The sequence below is a fragment of the Panthera onca genome, chromosome C1 (assembly GCF_046562875.1).
Source record: "Panthera onca isolate mPanOnc1 chromosome C1, mPanOnc1 haplotype 2, whole genome shotgun sequence".
In the NCBI taxonomy this organism is placed as follows: Eukaryota; Metazoa; Chordata; class Mammalia; order Carnivora; family Felidae; genus Panthera; species Panthera onca.
Window position 1 is genome coordinate 26,999,750 of NC_138346.1, and position 19,975 is coordinate 27,019,724.

The 19,975-nt window shown below is 39.1% G+C and overlaps 1 protein-coding gene across 12 annotated transcripts in view; it reads right to left on the reverse strand.

Annotated features, from left to right (window-relative positions):
- The window catches only part of UNC80 (unc-80 subunit of NALCN channel complex), a 230,940-nt gene that overhangs the window by 85,693 nt on the left and 125,272 nt on the right, over positions 1 to 19,975 (reverse strand). For all 12 annotated transcript variants that reach the window (XM_078450930.2, XM_078450929.2, XM_078450927.2 and 9 more), the window contains 3 exons: positions 18,247 to 18,447; positions 10,353 to 10,460; positions 9,006 to 9,144 (listed from right to left, as the gene is read on the reverse strand). In XM_078450930.2, the coding sequence (XP_078307056.1) occupies positions 9,006 to 9,144; positions 10,353 to 10,460; positions 18,247 to 18,447 (448 nt within the window). The remainder of the gene's footprint in view (positions 1 to 9,005; positions 9,145 to 10,352; positions 10,461 to 18,246; positions 18,448 to 19,975) is intronic.

Sequence of the window (19,975 nt, forward strand, 5' to 3'; positions counted from 1 at the left end):
TTCAGCTGCTGGAAACCAAACATAATACTTTGTGCCATCCACAATTTTCCTATATCTGGTGAGGGCAGTGACAGTGTGGTATTTCAGTAGAATACCTCATTCCAAGCAAATCTTCCTTTGGCTCACAGTGCAAAGTGAATATGTGAGGAAGCAAATGAAAAAAAGGCAATTATATACCAAAATATCCTTTTTAGAAAATGGTAAGAGTCATCTCATAGTAATCCAGGGACAGTATGTAAAAATGTCCATTAAAAACTGTCCCAGTTACATTATATTAAAAATAAAATCCACATTGTAGACTGTATTAGAAACATCTACCCTTCTGAGAGATAGAAAAGATCAAGAAGCCCAAGGAGATTTCATGAATCATGATACCATTGTTGTTTTTAATTTTGGGGAAAGCCAAATATCAATATGAGAAAGGTCAAGTGCCCTGATAAGTTACAAAGTTAATGAATAATGGGGCAGAAAAAGACACTCTGTAGCATGGATGAATGAGCCAGTGTCAATCATAAAAACATAATTTAAAAATCTCTCTTGTACTTTTTCCTGGATCATCAAAAAAATACTTAGACAATTGTGTTAGGGTAGCTAGGATTGAGTGCCAGGTCTGAAACCTCTCTGCTATGTGTCCTTAGGAGAACCTCTCAACTTCTCTCAGCCTCTGTTTCTTTAGGGTCAGAAGGTCAATGATGATGATGACGATGATGATAGCTGCCTCCAAATTTGTTGTCAAAATAAGATAAAATAATGTATGAGAAAGTGCTCTGTGACACGAGAAGTCTACACACTTCTAAAGCAGGTTTCATTTTTTAGAGACAATGTGGCATATGGGAGGGACATCTATGTGTGTGCAGTCAGAAGACCTGGGTTTGGTTTCCCAGCCCTGCTGATTCTGAACTGTGTGCACTTGGATAAGCCCTTTGACTCTCTTAGTTGCAGTTTGCTCATCTATAAAATAGTGGTTTCAAGGATCCAGTAAGACAACTGGTGTGCTATAGTTAGTTCTATAAGAAATGTTAGCTACTGTGACCATTAGCTTTTGATTATACTTTTCTTTATCCTACTAGTTCCTTAAATCTCCACTCTGTCTCCTTCCATTACTTTTCTTCAAAGTGTACTCTACTCTGTCTCAACTTTTAAACACCATGGTTGCTCTTTACATTATTGCAGTTGGAGCTCTACCTCAATCTCTGTCCTGAAGCAATTTTCTGGTAATGATCACTAATCAGTAGACCCAGTGGTTTTGTTTGTTTGTTTGTTTTACAGCATTTGTTTCCTTTCAGTTTTTAACACCTTCATAAAAATCTCTCTGATGAGCTCTCCTCTTTGGCTTCCATGGTTTGAGGTTGAGTTTTTCTCCTACTTTTCTGGTCATTTTTCAGGGTATTCTGCTGGCTGCTCCTCTTCCTGTCTCTGAAGGTAGAGAAGGTCAATGGCTTAGTGCTCATCCTTCTGCTCTTTCCTCTCTATAGATTCTTCCCTTGGATATCTCATCCACTCTTACTGCTTCAGAGACCACATAGATCAGATTTCCCCCCCAGTTTATCTCTACCTTTGACTTTTTCCTATTAGCTTTAATGTCACATCACTGGCTATATGTCGCCTTACTACTTCACTCATTGCTGCCACATTCGACTTGGTAACAACACATCCTCTGTATATGACATTACTCATTGGCTCAGAACCCATGAGTGGTTTCCCACAGTTCAATGGAAAGTCCATACGTCCAAGTGTGTCTTTCAAGGTCTGTTACAATCTGAGTCCCACTCACTTATCTAATAATGGACTGGGGACTCCTCTACAAAAGCCACCCCAGTCTCAGTTCCTCTTCATGCTTTCCAAATAAGTCCCATGCATTTCCACAGCCCATGTGGCTTTGCATACACCATCTTCTTCTAGCTTTTATTAAAGCCCGGTCTACCTGTTCATATCTTACATGAAAGTTTCCATGGCTGTCTCATACCTGGGGAGTGTGCCCTTCCCTACAGCTCTCCCTGAGAAACATGTGGTAGAGAAGCAAAAATCTAAGCTTTAATGTGAACAAAAATATTTTACAAGACATTTGTTGCAGTGTAGTATAAAAATCCAGAATAAACCTAAATTCCCATTAGTAGGTCCAGGTTAAATAAATTATTATGCCCGTTCATTCAATGAAATATTTGGTGGCCATTAAAAAGAATGAGGTGAATCTATAAGCAGATGTTAAAAATGGTTTCCTAGGGAGTGCTTCTAACAACTTCTCATTGGGTGCTGCCCAATTTGAATTGGTTTTTGTTCAAATAAACTCTTCAAATTTTTAGTATACCCCAGTTTATCTTTTAACAGTTCTGGTGTCACGAGAGGGAACCAAAGGGGACCCTGATGGCCCCCAGGAGCAATGAGCAACCAGGTATATGTACCTATGGAGCTCCTGAACTTGCTGCTTTCTTGCTACCTACCTCCAGAGGTTATGGGTAAGTCTCTTACCTGGTCCTGGATCCTAGCTCTGCAGCTTCTGCATTATGGGCTTATAGACTTTATTTGAGCATTTCTTTTTCTGTATTGGGTCTGGAAACTGGCCTGAGTTAGCCTGGGTCAGACTGGGTTCCAAGGACTGATTCAGATTTAGAAACTGGACTGGGTCTGGGGTCAGAAGTAAACTGGACTGGTCTAATATGAGGCCGCAGGTGAATAAAATTTTGTTTTAAGGCTGAACAAGTAAGGTTAACCTTACCAAAGATAGTCTTGAATCACGAAGCCACAGTGGATAACTTAATCATCTCAGATAAGCTCATTCATTTATGAAAGGCCCTAAAGAAAAAAGGGTCTCAGCCAGGCACTCACTATAATTGTTATTTGGGATGGCTCTGGATTTGGGGAGGGTAGTATGTTTTGCATCATCTTTGTCCCCTCTTGTGTCCATGGGTTGTTCAGTACTGCCAGAAATATTTACTATTTGTCTCAGATGAAACCTGAGAAATTATTCAAAAGGATTTATTCATTCATTCATTCATTCAGCCTTGGTCAGAAGTTGGCCAAATTGGAAATTGATATTCAGAGCTCCATAGAAACTTTTTCTTTTAGGGCTTCTCTCCTAAGTCAAAATGAAACTAAGAGCCCGGAGGGATAGAAACATTCTGAAGCCATTGTGGAAGGATTTACTAAAACATTCCAAAGAAACACAGTCATAAATCTAGAACATAGGAATCTTGATTTCCATCTTAGTTGATCTCCCAGATATAAAGAAGCAATTTGAGGATAATGTAGCTGGATGGCTGGGTAAGCATCTTGATGTTCAAATTACAACATAGTTCTTTGAGGAATTAATAAATTATCTTCTACTTATCAAACAAAAACAGAAATGCAGCCCTAGAAACAAAGCATACCTATCTTCTCTACCAATCTCTAAACCCCTATTCATCTCAAAAGGCTTTCAGATATTATAAGAAATGTGGATTTAGGGAACAAAAGCCCTTCTTGAAGAAATTTACATCCTTTCTGTGTGCCTTTGAGATGTAAATGTTCTATCTGGTCTTCCCTAGAAACCTAGAGCCAAGTCGAAATGCAAACTTCAGGGAGGTGATTTTTATCAGAAAAAAAAAAAAAAAAAGGAGACTACTTGAGAAATTAGGTGAATGAAAATCTTTAGCCTTTTCCACAAATATCGGTAAAAGAATTAGCCATCTGAGCAAGTAATCTTAACTTATTCTATCTGCCAGAAGCACACTTTAGATCCAAATGTTTTTTTCATAAACTAGTCAGTTTTGCATTATCACACCTGTCTCATGGCAAAAATTTTAAAGCAAATGCTACAAGATCTCTGTGTCTGTCTATATATTTATGTATGTCTATGCATGTATGTTGCAGATGTGTGATATATTCCTACTCCAGATGATATTGCCAAAATTAATTTGTAAAGAACTCTATTTATTGGATTAAAGATAAATAAGCACTTATATAAATCAAATATACTCTCAGAAATATAGAAACTAAATGAAATGTTTTTCAAGTTCAAAAACAAACAAAAAACAGAACAAAATCTGAATGGTGTGAAAAGAATTGTTTGAAGGCTTATAGAAAGGAATCTTTGAAAAGAAATTTTACATGTGGTTGGAATGGACGTATTTAAGTTTTTAAATAATGAGGTTTTTTAAAATGTTTATTTTTTTTTTTTTTGAGAGAGACAGAAACAGAGTATGAGCGGGGGTGGGGCAGAGAGAGAGGGAGACACAGAATCTAAGCAGGCTCCAGGATCTGAGCTGCCAGCACAGAGCCAGACGCGGAACTCGAACTCACAAACTCACAAACTGTGAGATCCTGACCTGAGCTGAAGTCGGACGCTTAACTGACTGAGTCACCCAGGCGCCCCTAAATAATGAGTTTTAATATTAAAAACACACTGGTAAAAAAATTAGAATTTGGTTTTGTCTCACCAAAACAAAACAAAACAAAACAAAAAAACCAAACTTTTCGTGGACTATTAGGTTTTCATAAAAGATTGTGAAAAGTGTTTTTTTTTTTTGTTTTTTTGTTTGTTTTTTACCTTTTGGATAATCTACCTGGAAAATGAAGATTTTATGCCTTGCCAAAATAATTTACTGTGCTTTATGTTGTCTTTATCAGGTCTTTAATAACTCAAAAAAAACTCAATCCTTTTATTATTAAAAGAGCTAAATTTGGTTCAGAACTATGTAACTTTCTGTATTTACCTTTAAAATCCATTGTGGCTTAAATAGATAATTAAGTATTATTTCATAATGATCTGAGATCCTACTTAGTCAAATGTTCAAACTTTTTGACATTTTGGCAACTTCCCAAAATCAAATTCTAAATGAAGTCTTTTTGATTTCAAAGTAACTGGGTTTTCCCAGAGGGCCCCTAGAAAATCTCAAAGAATGTCTCTCGCCTCTGAAGAGAGATGTTAAACTAATTAGGTTTATTTGGCATGTTAAATTATGTGGAAGCATTGTCAAGTAAGAAGTGTTAATAAACATTCTTAAATTATATATGTATGGATATATGTTACCAATACAGGTATTCCAGAAACTGTTCAAAGTTTCTAGGAAGTTGTTAATACTCTCATGGTCCAATTATTATCCTAAATTATTGCATACCATAGAAATAACTCATTTTCTTTACCAAATGAACTCCCATCAGATCTTTAATCATGGCCACTTTTTAAGTCTTTTTGTCATTTGTAGACAGTTCTTGTTTTATTCTGATGCTTTGACAAAAAGCATCTTCAGAAAGATTCATGGTAAGATCATAAAACTGAACTGGTTAAGCATTTCCAGAACTAATGGAAAAACAATTCAAGTAGAACAAGAATTAATGATATGAGATTGAATGTATTGATGAGGATGATTAAAATTTTAAATAACTTTTTCTTTGAAACATTGCTGGTTCCTTAATGTTTTATTTTTCCAGATTTAAAGATACTTTTTTCTCTTTTCTCTTAAGCTATCTATGACTTAACAGTAATTTTATAAACCATATTGAAATAAAACATTCACTTTTCTCTTCACCTGATTCCTCCAGAATTCAGAAACTCATTGAGTATTCTTACTTTCATGACAATGTAATTATTTGCATAAGTTCAATAAGAACCTGTTTTTCATATAAGAGGGCACAACTGGAAACATTTGTTTTATCACTGAGACTTTGACTGGAATATCGTATTTGAGAACATGCATAAAATCAGATATGACCAGACAATTTTAAGGAAGTAAGGTTGACTTTATGGAGCCAATAATAGCTCATTGGAAAAACTGGCCTGGTACCTTGCTTACAGGATTCCCTGCAACCTTACCAGGTGAGTAAGAAAGGTCATTTCCGGGAAGGCCCAGGAAACTCAAGATATCCTGGGGACCTCAAGAAGATTGAAATTCAGCCAAATCTATAGGTATTCCAGGTGAAGTCTCATATTGAGTTCTTCTCTTGGTTTCTCAGCCTGGAGAGGTTTTTATTTTTGTTTTTTCCTGATTTTTTTTAATGTTTTTTTATTTTTGAGACAGAGAGAGACAGAGCATGAGTTGGGGAGGGGAAGAGAGAGAGGCAGGCACAGAATCTGAAGCAGGCTCCAGGCTCTGAGCTGTCAGCAAGAGCCTGACATGGGGCTCGGACCCAAAAACCATGAGATCATGACCTGAGCTGAAGTTGGACACTTAACCTACTGAGCCACCCAGGCACCCCTGGAGAGTTTTTCAAAATCCAATCTACAGGGGCGCCTGGGTGGCTCAGTCGGTTAAGTGTCTGACTTCGGCTCAGGTCATGATCTTGTGGTCCGTGAGTTCGAGCCCTGCGTCGGGCTCTGTGCTGACAGCTCAGAGCCTGGAGCCTGTTTCAGATTCTGTGTCTCCCTCCTTCTCTGACCCTCCCCTGTTCATGTTCTCTCTCTCTCTGTCTCAAAAATAAATAAATGTTAAAAAAAAAAAAGATAAAATCCAATCTATGATTCTTATAAAAAGTTCCAGCAAAACAGATTTGAAATAAGCCTATATGTTCAATCACTATTCCTGCTGTACTTAGGTAAATAATAAGGTCATTAATAAGTTTAATGAAACTAGATTTATTTTGCAAACAAATTAATTAGTCTTACAGTGATTATCTTTGATAGAAATGAACATGATTGTAAAGGAAAAATTATGTTGCAGTAAAAAATTGTAACACTTGTGAATATCAGATTCCAGTCCTGTTCATTGTCATTGAGGTTATTTATCTGTACACCCAACTAGATCTTGAATCTCCTATTTTCCTTAAATGTCTGGCCACCACTCCCAAACTAATGTTCCCCACTTTCTGATTTGGAATCATTAAGAACAAAAACTGTCCTTGAATGTCCTTGGAAGGGACCATACCAGTTCCTCTTTACTACCCAGATGGCGGCCAAACTTCAGGGACTTGAATGGTAGGTCTACATCCTTCATGAGAGAGTTTCTCTAAACTCTTGGAACTGCATACCAGCTGGAGATGTAACCTTAAAATTGACTAGGGAGCTTCCTCCTCGGATACAGATTGCATTTTGGGGACAGCTTTCTCAAGATCGCAGATCAAGATCATCATCTCCAATATTAAACTTATTCCTTTTGCCTTTTTGCTACTTGCTTTTTTCTGTTAATGAACAGTAAAGACAGTGCTTGTCAGCCCTGACAACTATGGCTACATCTACTGCTAAGGCCATAGCTGTACAACAAAATCTCTGTATTTTCCTGGTAAGGTGGTTTCAGATAATAAAATTGCTTCAGATTACTTATTGGCTAAACACAGAAACTTCTGTGCCATGATAAAATAGCCCTTGCTGCACCTGGCTCAAAACATCTGGCATTGTAGCAAATACAAGAAATTAACAAATAAGCCACTTGGCTAAAAACAGGTACATTAACTGGTACCAACTAGTTTGGGTCATGGAGACCCTGGTTGAGGAGCACCCTTCAGTCTCTTGGCATTATACTCCTAATAGTTATCATTATAGTCTCCCTGGTGTGCTATGTTGTCTCAGTGTTCTTAAATGCACGGTCACAGCATCAACCATATATTACATGGTCTCACTTGCTCAGAAGAGCAGAAAGAAGATGAACAAAGAGGGAAATAGTAAAAACGACTGTTTTATGGATCTGACATCATAACCTATGAGTTTCACAATGAAATAAGAGCAACTTAACTCTGATCTGACTGAGGGTAGCACTAATACCAAATTTTTGGATCTCTTATATATGAGAGGATGACCACAAGGGGAAATTTGTTCATTAAACAAGGAGGCCATTAGAATGATGTGGCACTAATCCTGCAGTGACCTATGTAAGCCAGCAAGAATCTAAGCCTGTAAATGCCTTAAGGTTACAAATCATAAAGCTAAAAGCCATAAAAGCCAACTAGGCTTTTAGCTATAGCCAGTCAATAATTGCCTTACTTTGCTTCTGTCCTTTTTCTTTAAAAAATTTTTTTAATGTTTATTTTTGAGAGAGAGAGAGAGAGAGAGGACAGAGTGTGAGCAGGGGAGGGGCAGACAGATTAGGAGACAAAGATTCTGAAGCAGGCTCTAGGCTCTGAGCTGTCAGCACATAGCTCGATATGGGGCTTGAACCTATGAACTGTGAGATCATGACCTGAGCTGAAGTTGGATGCTCAACAGATCGAGCCACTCAGGTGGCCCACCTTTTTCTATAAAAAGCTCCCTGAGCTCCTGTTGGTAAAGCACTCCCAGTTTGGTGCTGCCTGATTTGAATAGATTTTTCTTCAAATAAATTCTTAAAAAAATCTTTTAGATATAAAAGAAAAATGGAAAGTTCAAAAGTCTTTATGATATGTCTTATTTGTGTGAAAGAGAAAACATAACATATACATTGGTACTTAGGTATATATATATATCTATATCTATATACAGATAGTGTACCCTAGCAGGAGTCCTGAAAGAATTAAAAATTGTCACTTCTGGGGAAGAGACTGAGAGTCATGAGGAAGAGATACTTTTAGCTTCATACACCTATGTATTATTTGAGATTTTACCATGTACATTATGGAATTAAAACAACTGTATAAAACTAAAAGAATATGTACAAAAAGTGGAAAAAACATGAAAAACCCACATTTTGCATGTCCTTTTTACTAGCTGTGTGTCTTTGGCTATGTCACCTACATTTCAACAAATCTGTTTCGATATTGTCATTTGGACACAAAATATTACTTGTATCGATTTAGTGAAGTTAATGATGACGGCTCACGGTAAATCTGGGAGATCACAACACACAAAAAGAAGTTTCTCTTTTTGTGAAGCACGGCGGAAATGCAGGTTCTGGGGAAAATCACTCTTTGTAATTTGGTAAGGCCACACTGCTCTTGTGCAGTCTACGGGGTAAACGTAAAGGGTGGGTGGCACCTCAGCCTCCCTCCCTGTAGTGCACAGCTCTGTCTCGAGTTCTAGCAATTGCTCTGGGTCTGACCTTGGAATGAAAGGGAGTGGATGTGCGTCTCAGTTAAACACCCAGGATGAGTGGCAAGCAGGGTCCCGGGTGCTCTGTCTTTACCTGCCGCCCCTGCCATGTGCTCATCCATGCTGAGCAGAAGCTCCCAGGCAGCTGGCTGGATGTCTCCGTACATCTCCTCTGTCAGAATCGGTGCTGCCTTGATTAGCAGAGATAAAGGGGCAGGAGACAGGCTCATCACCTGGGAAGAGATGGAAGTCACGTCTTAAAATCTTCGAAGACACTGATTGCTGCACTCCTCTTGGAACCTACGTGCCGCGTCCCTTCTCTGCTTTCCTTAAATGACTGTAAAATGCTTCCTAAAATGGGAGCATACTTATTGGCATGGTGTATAATAAGCTTTATACCTCATTAGTTGATTATAATTACAAAACGACACGCTACTTTTAAAATGCTTTCACCGCAAAAACTATTCTGCAGCTACCTAAGAAATAAGCTGTAGGATGAGCTCTATGAGAAAAGCCAGTACATCTTTGTGTTAAAAGTCCTGATGGGCTTTCAAAGCGTCCTATTTTCCTTTCTCTTAGGACTTGAGGTCCACTGAAGACAGTGAGCAGCCTCTAATTTACAAAGGAGTTCCATTCAGAAAGTCAGTTTTCTAAGCCAGTAAATGTGGATGACATTTTCCCTTTAAAACATTGTGTACCGTAGTTAATGCCCTAGATTAGGCCACACAAAACATATTGAATCCATTATTTCAGATACTTTAGGTGATAAATGTAGGTTCTGGACAGTCTAGGTCTTTAACCGTTTTAAATACTTTCCAGAAACACAAGTTGTTTTTCTTCCCTCCCCTGCCACCCGCCCCCCCCCCCCCCCCCCCGGCTGCCTGACTTGGGAATACACGTAATAATTTAGAGTTTAGGGTTTAGGCTGTAATAACAATATAACAATGTGTCAAGCACTGGGTAAGTAGTTAAGTGTACTACCTCTTTTAATCCAGGCAATAATCCCTTGAGACGGGTCTAGTGTTATAATCCCCCTATTATGGATAAGGCAAATAAGACCAAGAGACATTGAACAACTTGCCCAAGGTCCCAGAGCCAGAGCGGCAGATGCGGGATTTGAACCCAGAAAATCACATCCTCAGAGCTGTGAGCATGGCTACCACACGCTGGTGGGGGATTAGCTCCATGGAGTGGAGTGAGTGAGAGGAGATATGTTCCAGCCACGCTCCCCAAGCTGGGGCTCTGTGGAAGCTCGCTGGCTAATGAGAAGGGATTTTTTTTTCCTGCAATTTCCTGCAATAGAGACCCACCAATTAAAGGGTTCTCTATGCTAACACTGTGCCAACTGGCCCTGTCGGTCTCAAGCATTAGTAAAAAGGATATTTGGCGCCCTCCTCCCCCATGACTGCACCATGAATATTTATGATCCAGATGTCAATACCTGCAGTCTGATGTATTTCAGCATTCCAGAGTCCTTTTTCCCTTCCAGGTTGGCATCAGAAACTCTCTTCTTCAGAGAAGGTGTCCTCAGGCATGACTTCTCTGAGCACTGCAAAGAACAGGAGATCAGTGACAAAGAGTGTCACATCCTCTCAAGGCCAACAGTGCTGTTTTCCCCCAGTCTCCAAACAACCATCTTCTTCTTTTTTTCTTATTTATATTTTTAAAATACTTTTATTTATTTTTTGAGAGAGCAGAGTATAAGCGGGGGAGGGGCAGAGAGAGAGGGACAGAGGATCTGAAGCAGGCTCTGCACTGACAGGCTGACAGCAGTGAGCTTGATGTGGGGCTTGAACTCACAACCTGTGAGATCATGACCTGAGCCAAAGTCAGATGCTCAACCAACTGAGCCACCCAGGCACCCCACAACTATCTTCTTCTAGGGGGGGGGCAGTTTAGGCCTTTTTGGAGGCCCACACTTTCTGAAATTGATGAAAACAGCTCATTTTGGTATGAAAGAGAGCTCAGAGATAGTTAGCTACGAGCTCCTCTTTTGCCACAGAGGCCCAGAGAAGCGGAATAACTTGACCAAGTTACAAAGCTGGCCATTAGCGGAATTAAAACAAGACAAGGATCTGTTGACTTCCATCTCAGGACCCATTGTATCCCAGAAAGATGTTTAAAACCACAAATCTTAAAAAAAAAAAAAAGTCAGTTAAAACTTAATAGCTCTTTTACGGGGTTGGATGTTACAAGGTGGCCATTTGGTCATGGAAGAAAGAACGTATTTCATAAAGGAGTGTTGGGAAGTAAGAAATAGACTCATCAAGGAAGTATAAGTCCACAGCATTTATTATCTAGGCCTGAGCTGTAAGGTAAAATGATTTCCTTAAAAATCCAAACTCATTTGAAAAACAAAAGCAAAAACCACACTCGCCTATGGGAGGCAGCAACTCTTCTTTCAAATTGTCTCCTCAACCAGGGTACCAAATAAAATGGACTCATCTGCATAAACACGGAGGAGGCAGTTCTCTGACTCTCTGAATGCCGAGGGATGGAGTGGACAGAGCAGCTGGGAGAATGATCGTTCCTAATGGTGACAGGCTCTTGCTTATTTATACTGAGTCTTGATCACTCCTCATTTTGCACCCTGGGCTGTGCAAAGAGGGGATCCATCCTTCTACACGGAACAAACGCTCATTTGTTTTTCCACAGCCATGTCAATGAAACACTTTCCCCCTCCATGCTGGGGGAAAAAACTGAGCTCCTCAAGAATTTTTGAGCAGAACTGCACAGTGTTAGAGATGGAGATATTTGAAAGAAAAGACATATCTAAAAGTACCTGCATATTCCAAGAAAGTCTTTCAAAGCTCTGACAAAAACACCTTAGACAATGCATCTGGTGTGTGACTAGTAAGGAATGAACTTTTAGAATGAATCTACTTCGAAACAAATGAACCAGAGCTCTTGCTCTGTTTTCTAAATATAAAAACACGGGGGCACATACTTGGGAACACATCTCATTTGAGGAGATAAATCCGGCATTACGTTTTTTCCTGTAAATGTAAAAACAATATACAGTAATATACATGCTTGTTTTATAATTTAGAAGCTGTTCTAAAATCATATGGCAGTAACTTACCATATAAATATAGGGGTTTATTTGACTTCCTGTTTTAAAAATTCAAGGTATTTTAAAAGTGACATCTCTCTTTTATTCTTTCTATTTACAAAACTATATATGTAAATTGTAGAACATCTGGAAAACACAGAAAAACTTGGAAGAAGGAAAGAATATGTCTATGATCCCTAATCCAATGATGCCCATTATTTTGTTCCTTTCAGCTTTTTTCTACTCTGTGCCTCTTAACACAGTGGTGAGGATGTTATGTATGTGACATACAAGTTTAAACATTTCATTTTATCAGGATCTTATAATGAATATTTCCCTAGGTCATTACAATTATTTTAAAATATGATTTTCAAAGTTTATTAATAGTTCACCCCTTTCTCCTCTGGCTGGACATTTTGTCTTTTTCAGGGTTACTTTTGAATTTACTTCTTGATTAAATTATATGTTTTTTAATCAGGCAGATACCAGCTTAGAATAAAAAGGGTGAACATTCATGTTTGCCTCTGACACTCTGGTAAATGTAGGATTCTGTTTAATCCTATTAACTAGGGACAGAAGGTATATGTCATGCTTCTCAGATCTCAAACGTTTAATATTCTGGCATGCTTCCCTAGGAAGTATGGTGTATTCTGGTGCCTCATCATAGTTAGGATGCTTGTTTTAGAGGAAAGGGAAGGGAATTAGAAGGGCTTTCAGACTAGGGTGATGGGCTAGGCACTCTTCCCACATGACTTGTTGAGGTTTGAAATGTAGGTATCGAAGATGGGTACTTGTGTGATAAGCACTTGGTATGTACCCAACTCTCTCTACTGATGTGACCCCTAACTCAGACCGACAAGGCTATCATCAGTGGCTTTTTAGATTTAGTAACTTGATGTAAAACTTGGTTAGAAGAGAGCTAGGAGCTAGATGGAGCAGGAGACTAGTTCTGAAGGCATCTATTGGTTGTTGGTGTTTCATGGAAGAGTAAGAAATTTCACTGGACTGTGAGTTGCATATGCTCGTTCGAATTACACATCCAACTGGGACCTGTAAAGAAACCCGAGACTGTAATCCAAGACCAAAGGACAGAATGTATCACTAATAGAGGATGGCACTCATTGTTGACTCAATTTACCCAAGGGAGATATGGTCAATGGGAGGCAGCTAGACAGCCCCATGAGATGTCAGGGATCCTGGGGCATGCTTGCTGTGGCATGGCATAGATCTTGGACCACTGCCATTTTCTTCTCTCTGTGTGTCTTGGGATATATATTCACCATATTTGACTCTGGGACTTCTCTCCTCATTCTGACCATTATTGGTTAAAGTTTCAATGCAAAACCAATTATTTGACTGGCCAGAGATTTATCCCTTGGGATGTTTGGATCACAAAGAGGAGGAGTTGAGCCCACCAAATTCCTGTCCTAGGGAATTAAGGGGCACAGAGTCTGATTCATGTGGCGATGGTTGCTGGGGCTGAGAAATGATAATGCAACCTGGAGATTTTCAGGTTATACACAAGATGAATAAACATGAGGAGCAGGTCAGGGGACAGAGATGGGTGAGCGGGTGGAGATACAGAAAAAAGCAGAGATGAGACACTATATCCATTCTGATAGGGACCACAGCTTTCTCATTCCTCTGAGGCTCAGCTATTTCCTGGTCTGTCCCTGGTTTCATGAGATTCTGCTGTGTCCCTTGGAGAAACTCTAATTTTTTGAACAAGTTTCAGGGAGATTCTTCCAATAAAAGATTATTGACCAGAGAGGCATAATACTTAATTACTTTAAGTAAAAAATGTACTTATTCATTTAATAATTCAAGACTGCTTATTAAGAGTTAGCCATAAGCCAGGAATTGAGCTAACTTTTGGGGATATGCTGAGGAACAAAACTCCCTTGGTGCTTGCCTTCACGGAGAGTATATCTCACTGGGAGGGACAGATAGCAAGCAAGGAAACAAATGAAAAATCATAGTAAGCACAAATGCCATGAATGATGATTTGCTATGGAAATGATGGGGTATTTAAAACCAAAGTAAATTGGAGCCAGTCTACCAAGATGTCTGGGAAAGAGATCTTCCCAGAAACATGTTTCATGACGAGAGAAGTCCAATTATTTCCCTAAAGATAACCAAGACCTTTGTGCCTCACACATCTTTGACACGTGAGTATGAATGGGAAGACATTCTGGAAGATGAAGTCAAGACCCAGGGTCTGCTCTTGGTCTCAACAATAGTCTCTTCCACAGCTTTGGAAAAACATTAGTCCTGCAGGAAATCAGTTGGCCTCTTGCCACTTTCATTGGCTTTGCAGAATTTACTGATGCTGCGCCCTTTCTTTTTTGGGCATGTATCACTTTTTACATCCCTTTCCTTTCCGTCTGAAAGGAAAAGAAAATTTTTGTTTTATCTACTCCTTTTTTTTCATCGGCAAGCACTAACTCAACATTTACTCTGTCCAAAACATGGCATTGGACAAGAAAGATATATGTAGGAAAGTCAAAGAATTCTTTGGTGAAGGTAATATATATATATATATATATATATATATATATATATATATATATATATATGGTTTATAAAAACCTCCTAAGCTTGGAAGTGCACTAAAATAGACTAGCAGGATGTACAGTGACTCTCTGAGCATTGAAATGTAGATTAGCAGATTGATCAGAGTTACATGCGTTACAAAATGTACTAGCTGCCACAAATATATTCTGCCATAAAAACCAATTTAAAAGGAAACAGGAATGAAATATCAATTGCTCATAAGGTTCAATTTTAATCAGAATCACTGCTTTTATTCTTGATTTACTGCCTACTCTGTTTTCATTTTGACCCTAGAAATGTGGGCATTGTTCAATAACGTGACAGATTCAGCACAGGAAATGGAAACATCAGGAGGGAACAAAAAAGAGCTTGCACAGGAGGCTGGCATTTTGAAAATAAAATGTTTATCACAGCAGACTCAATATATTTTTTTTCAGCTCTTCACCTGCATTACTAATTTAAGTATGTTAAGATTAGAGGACACCTAACTCCTGCTTTACATTCTCTTCCTCTTTCCCAAAATGTGAGCATCATCTAAGGTTGGTAAGACTCTTCTGCTTCAGGCCAGCATCCTTGTCGGGCCTGAGGTAAAGGGCACTCATGAACTAGAGAGCCCACTCGGCCATTTAGTATTTGTTGTCTCTGTGCTGTAGGAGAAGAACTCTAGTACATACCACATGGGATACAAAGTGTGTAAGACTGCCAATTTTCCAGAACTTTCTAATTAAGTGGCAGAGGAGAAATGGGGATATAAAGAGCCCCATTTTGTAGGCAGAGTGATCTTTTTGTTTTTTTAATTTTTTAAAATTTATTTTGAGAGAGACAGAGTGAGAGGGGTGGGCAGAGAGAGAGGGAGGGAGAGGATCCCAAGCAGGCTCCACACGGTCAGTGCTGAGCCCAACACAGGGCTTGAACCCATGAACCATGAGATCATGACCTGAGCCAAAACCAAGAGTCAGACGCTTAACTGACTGAGCCACACAGGTGCCCCAGGAAGAGTGATCTTATAATTCTCAGAGCCTGATGCTACTCATGGAATAAAGACTAAAGTCCTTCCCAGAGCCTGAGTGGCCCCATGTTGTCTGATCTGCCTGTGCTGCATGCACGAAAGTCCCCTGTGTTCTAGCCACGGTCCTTTGTACTCCTCTTCTCTCAGGTTGGAAAATTCCATATTCAGTTAATATTCATGCATCCTTCAGTCAAAGCTCACTCGTTACTCTTATTTCCCTTAACAAGTTCAAAGTCTTGTTAATAAGCTGTCTCAGCACAGTGTGTTTCTTTTTCCTTGCACTTACTGCTGTTGCAGCTTTATAGCAATTTGAGATGTTTATTTGATTAATGTTTGTCTTTCCAACTAGACTGTGTGTATCATATGAAGACAGGGGCCATATTGCTTTTGCCCATTATTACACGCAGCACATAAAATGGACCCAGCATGTTCATAGGTTCTTTAAAAATTTGAAGGTACACTTGGATGGATGGATGGATGGATGGATGAATTAATGAATGAATAATTGAATGAAAAATGAGAAAAGCACAAGTAAAATGCCATTGTAACTTAAAGAAAGGAGGGAATGAAAATAACATTAATTATCCACCATCGTATGCCCTGTGGTTAACTCTAGGAAGATCATAAATGATTTCAAGGAGGTGGTGGAATTTGAATTGGATCTTGAAGGATGTTTGAGTTTGGCCACATATGTATTACAGGTGAAGGTATAGTTGGAGCAGTAAGAAATCTCAAAGTGTGTATGATGAACTGTGAACATTGATTTACGTTAGTATATTTTTGCAATGTCCAACATACATGGTTTTCTCCTAAAACTAGGGGAGTTTTTATATGAAGGAGAACTTAACCTAAATAAAAATACATATACATAACTATGTACATACATACAGATACAAATATATGTATAGGTGTATATTTTTCTTTTTATAACATCATTAACAGTTTATGTAGTTACCCACATTGATCTAGTCCCCCCATGATCTTCCCTCAGAGTATGTGTAGTTTGAATACCATGAAATACAATAGAGTCTAGTAAAAAAAGCTCCAGAGCTTTTTCTGATATTCCATATTTCTGATATTCCATATTTCTAAATTAAAGTGTAGCTGAATATATTATAGATGTGAGCTGAGACAATCCCATCCTTCTGAGCCTCAACTTTTTCATCTGTAAAATAGGGAGAACAGCATCTCCTGCACAAGGTTTGTAAGAATCAAAAAGCACTCTATCAATGATATATACCTGCATTATAGCCTCACATATATGTTTTGAAAAAAAATACTGGAATATCACATCCCCGAAGGCAAATAGCACACTTATAAGATGTATGAAATACAGATTTTTTTTTCTCTAGGATCTTTTGTATTACCCCAAATTTCTTCAGTGAAGTGTAAAATAATTTAAAAAATTCCTTTGCAAAAATTCCTTTGCATTACAAAGTGCTACATGCATGACCCAACTGTGAATTTTTTGTTATTGCTCATATTCTCTAGTTGTTTGATTTATATTTTATTACCATCCCCCACTCCACCAAATCTGGTTTGCAAACTCCTTAGCAGAAAGATCCTGTGCTCCTACTTATTTATTTTTTATTTCTTCCAGAATATCTGGTCTCATATTGTGCCAATAGCAGGTGCACAATGAATGCTCACTGAAATGAATAGGTATTATACCAAAACCTCTTTGTAAAACCACTTGTGAGGAGCAGCTGCTGGGGCAGCCAGAGGCACTCAGTCAGGCATCTTGGCCATCACGCCTGTTCAGGGGCAGGTGGGTGACTCGGGGCCTTCCCGGCAGGGGCACGGCAGCCCTGATCACTGTTTTCATCTTCTGCCAGCTCAGCTGCTCAGTGTACTTGTCAGGAAAGTGCAGCTCAATGTTTAGAAAACATTGCAATAGTTTCTTAAAGGAATTTCCTGTAGTCTGATTTGACCTAGATTACTCAATTATTTATCTGTAAATAGTTGGACCATTTATTACTTATTTCTTAATACATAACTGTATCAGTTTCCTGTTAACTGCTGCAACGAATCACTACAAACTTCATGGCATAAAACAATAAATATTTATTATCTTACGGTTCTCGAGGTCAGATCTAAAATGGATTGGCAGGGCTGTGTTCTTTCTGGAGGCTCTAGGGAATCATCCATTTCTTTGTCTTTTCTGGCTTCTAGAGGCTGCCCCGTTCTGTGGCTCATGGACCTGCATCACTCTGACCTCTGCTTCTGTTGTCACACCTCCTTTTCTGACTCTGACTCTCTTATCTCCTTTTTTCACTTATAAAGACCCTTATGATGATGACAATGAATCCACCTGGGTATTCAGGATAATTTCCCCCATTAAAAGATTCCTAGTTTATTCACATTGGCAAAATTGTTTTGCCACATAAGGTAACTTATTCATAGGTTCTAGAAACTAGAATGCAGACATCCTTGGGGGTCATTATTCTATCACCATAATGTACCCATCACCACCACTCATACAAGTTCATATTTGTTCACAGAAGTAAAACAAAACCTGGGAAAAGATTCCATGTTGGCTCATAGACATGAACACTAAGCACTTGTCTTTTCTCGCTCATCTTCTGTCTTTGCTGAAAATCACACAGGTCTGTAACCTGGTTTATACAACTGCCGTGGTCTGACATTTGTATTTCCAGAGAAAAGATTGCAGGACATCATTTTCCCTACAATAGGCATATTCTCAGGTGACCATTCACTCACCTCTTTCTGTCTCTTGCCCCGGAGAGCCACATTGCTGATGTTGTTACTCTCCCGGAGGGAGTCCACAGTGTCTCCATAGAGCAGTTTGATGGCCCTGACCAGCCGGGCACAGGAGCGGCTGTGGTGCAGGTAGCAGTGAGGGTGGCAGTAGTCAACATGGGTGCAGATGAAGCTTTGCTGATTGCACAGCAAGATCATGACCTGGAACACAGACATCACTCAGACTCAACCAGGAAATCGGGGTTGAAACCACAGTCATTTACCAACTCCCACGAGAAAGCAAAGAGTTACAAGCCTTTATGCACTTGGCTTCTTTGATTTCTCCATTCACACTTGATAGAAAGATCTTTTCAAAACAATAAAAGGTTAAGTGATATTGAAAAACCAATTATTGTGGAGTATATGATTTCCAAATATTTTCAAATCAAGATTCTAAACTTGAAACACACTAGTTTTTCAGCTCTTATGTTGTGGACGGAGCCAGATTAAAGGGTATAAACTTGTGAGAAATTTTGTGCCAAAGGATTTGGCTGGCCTTTGACAGCTGTGGGATGTCTTTAACTCCAGCCTGCCAATGTGGAATTGAAAACACTTCTGCATCTTCCACCTTGGCCTATAACCTTCAACTGAGCCTGAACCTGACTATAGAGCTTCATTTCTTCTCTCTATAAATTAATTTTTCTTTCACTTTTGGGCTATTCTAGCTCTTGCGCCTTGATCTGGCTTAAATCCTCACATCACCTGGACTTCCCAAGTAGGGTTCCAGAAAAGAACTCAGTTGTTTTAAAGGACATGGTTATTTTAAGATAAGGAACGAAGGCCTCTGAGTTTGTAACTTCTTAAGTTGCCTTTCTAAAAAGGCAATAGCATTCCTACGTGCACAAGGCTAGTCAAATATGCATAGAGTAATCTTCCGAATGCTTCTATCCTTCATAAAACCAGTTCCCACCCCAACACCTAACCTGTGAGAGACCATGTGCCATATGGGTTGGAGAACATTAAAAGTCCATATGGACAAGGCCAATCAAACCTACCAGGTAGGGCTGCCACACATTTCCTCAGGAACGAGCGGCCCTGCTTACTCAAACTCAGATAACAATATCTCACATCCCTCAAAGTTAAAAAAAAAAATAGGTGTTGCCTGAACAGAATATCCAGATTTCTCTCGAGATTCACTTAACATTCCTGATATTCCTGTTTATACTGGTACAAAGCAGGGCACATATAAGAATTGTAAGGTTTCCCTTGTTATTCTCAAATCTGGCTGTTAAAGAGAAATACCAAGAAATTCAAGCAACAACAATAAAAACCAAATAAACAAACACACAAATGGACTTTTGCTTAGGAGATTCTGATTCAGTATAGAATTTCTAGGAGGTGACCTAGAAATCTGTAGTTTGAAAATTATGCTCAGGGATGTCTTTTTGATAGATATATTTCTAAGGTAGTCCCCAAGGATCCCACCTTCTGGCATTAGTGCCTTTGTGAAACCTCCTCCTGTGGAGTATGGGCTGGCCTAGTGACTTGCTTCTAACCAACAGAATGTAGCAAAGAGGATCAGATGTTACTTCTGTAATTAGATTGTGTAAAATAGTGACTTGTCTCTTGTTACCAGACTCTCCTTTACTGGCTTTGACAAAGCAAGTTGCCATGTTGGAAAGGTTCATATGGCAAGGAATGAGGCTGGTCTTTGGCCAACAGCCAGGTGGGAACTGCGGCCTTCAATCAA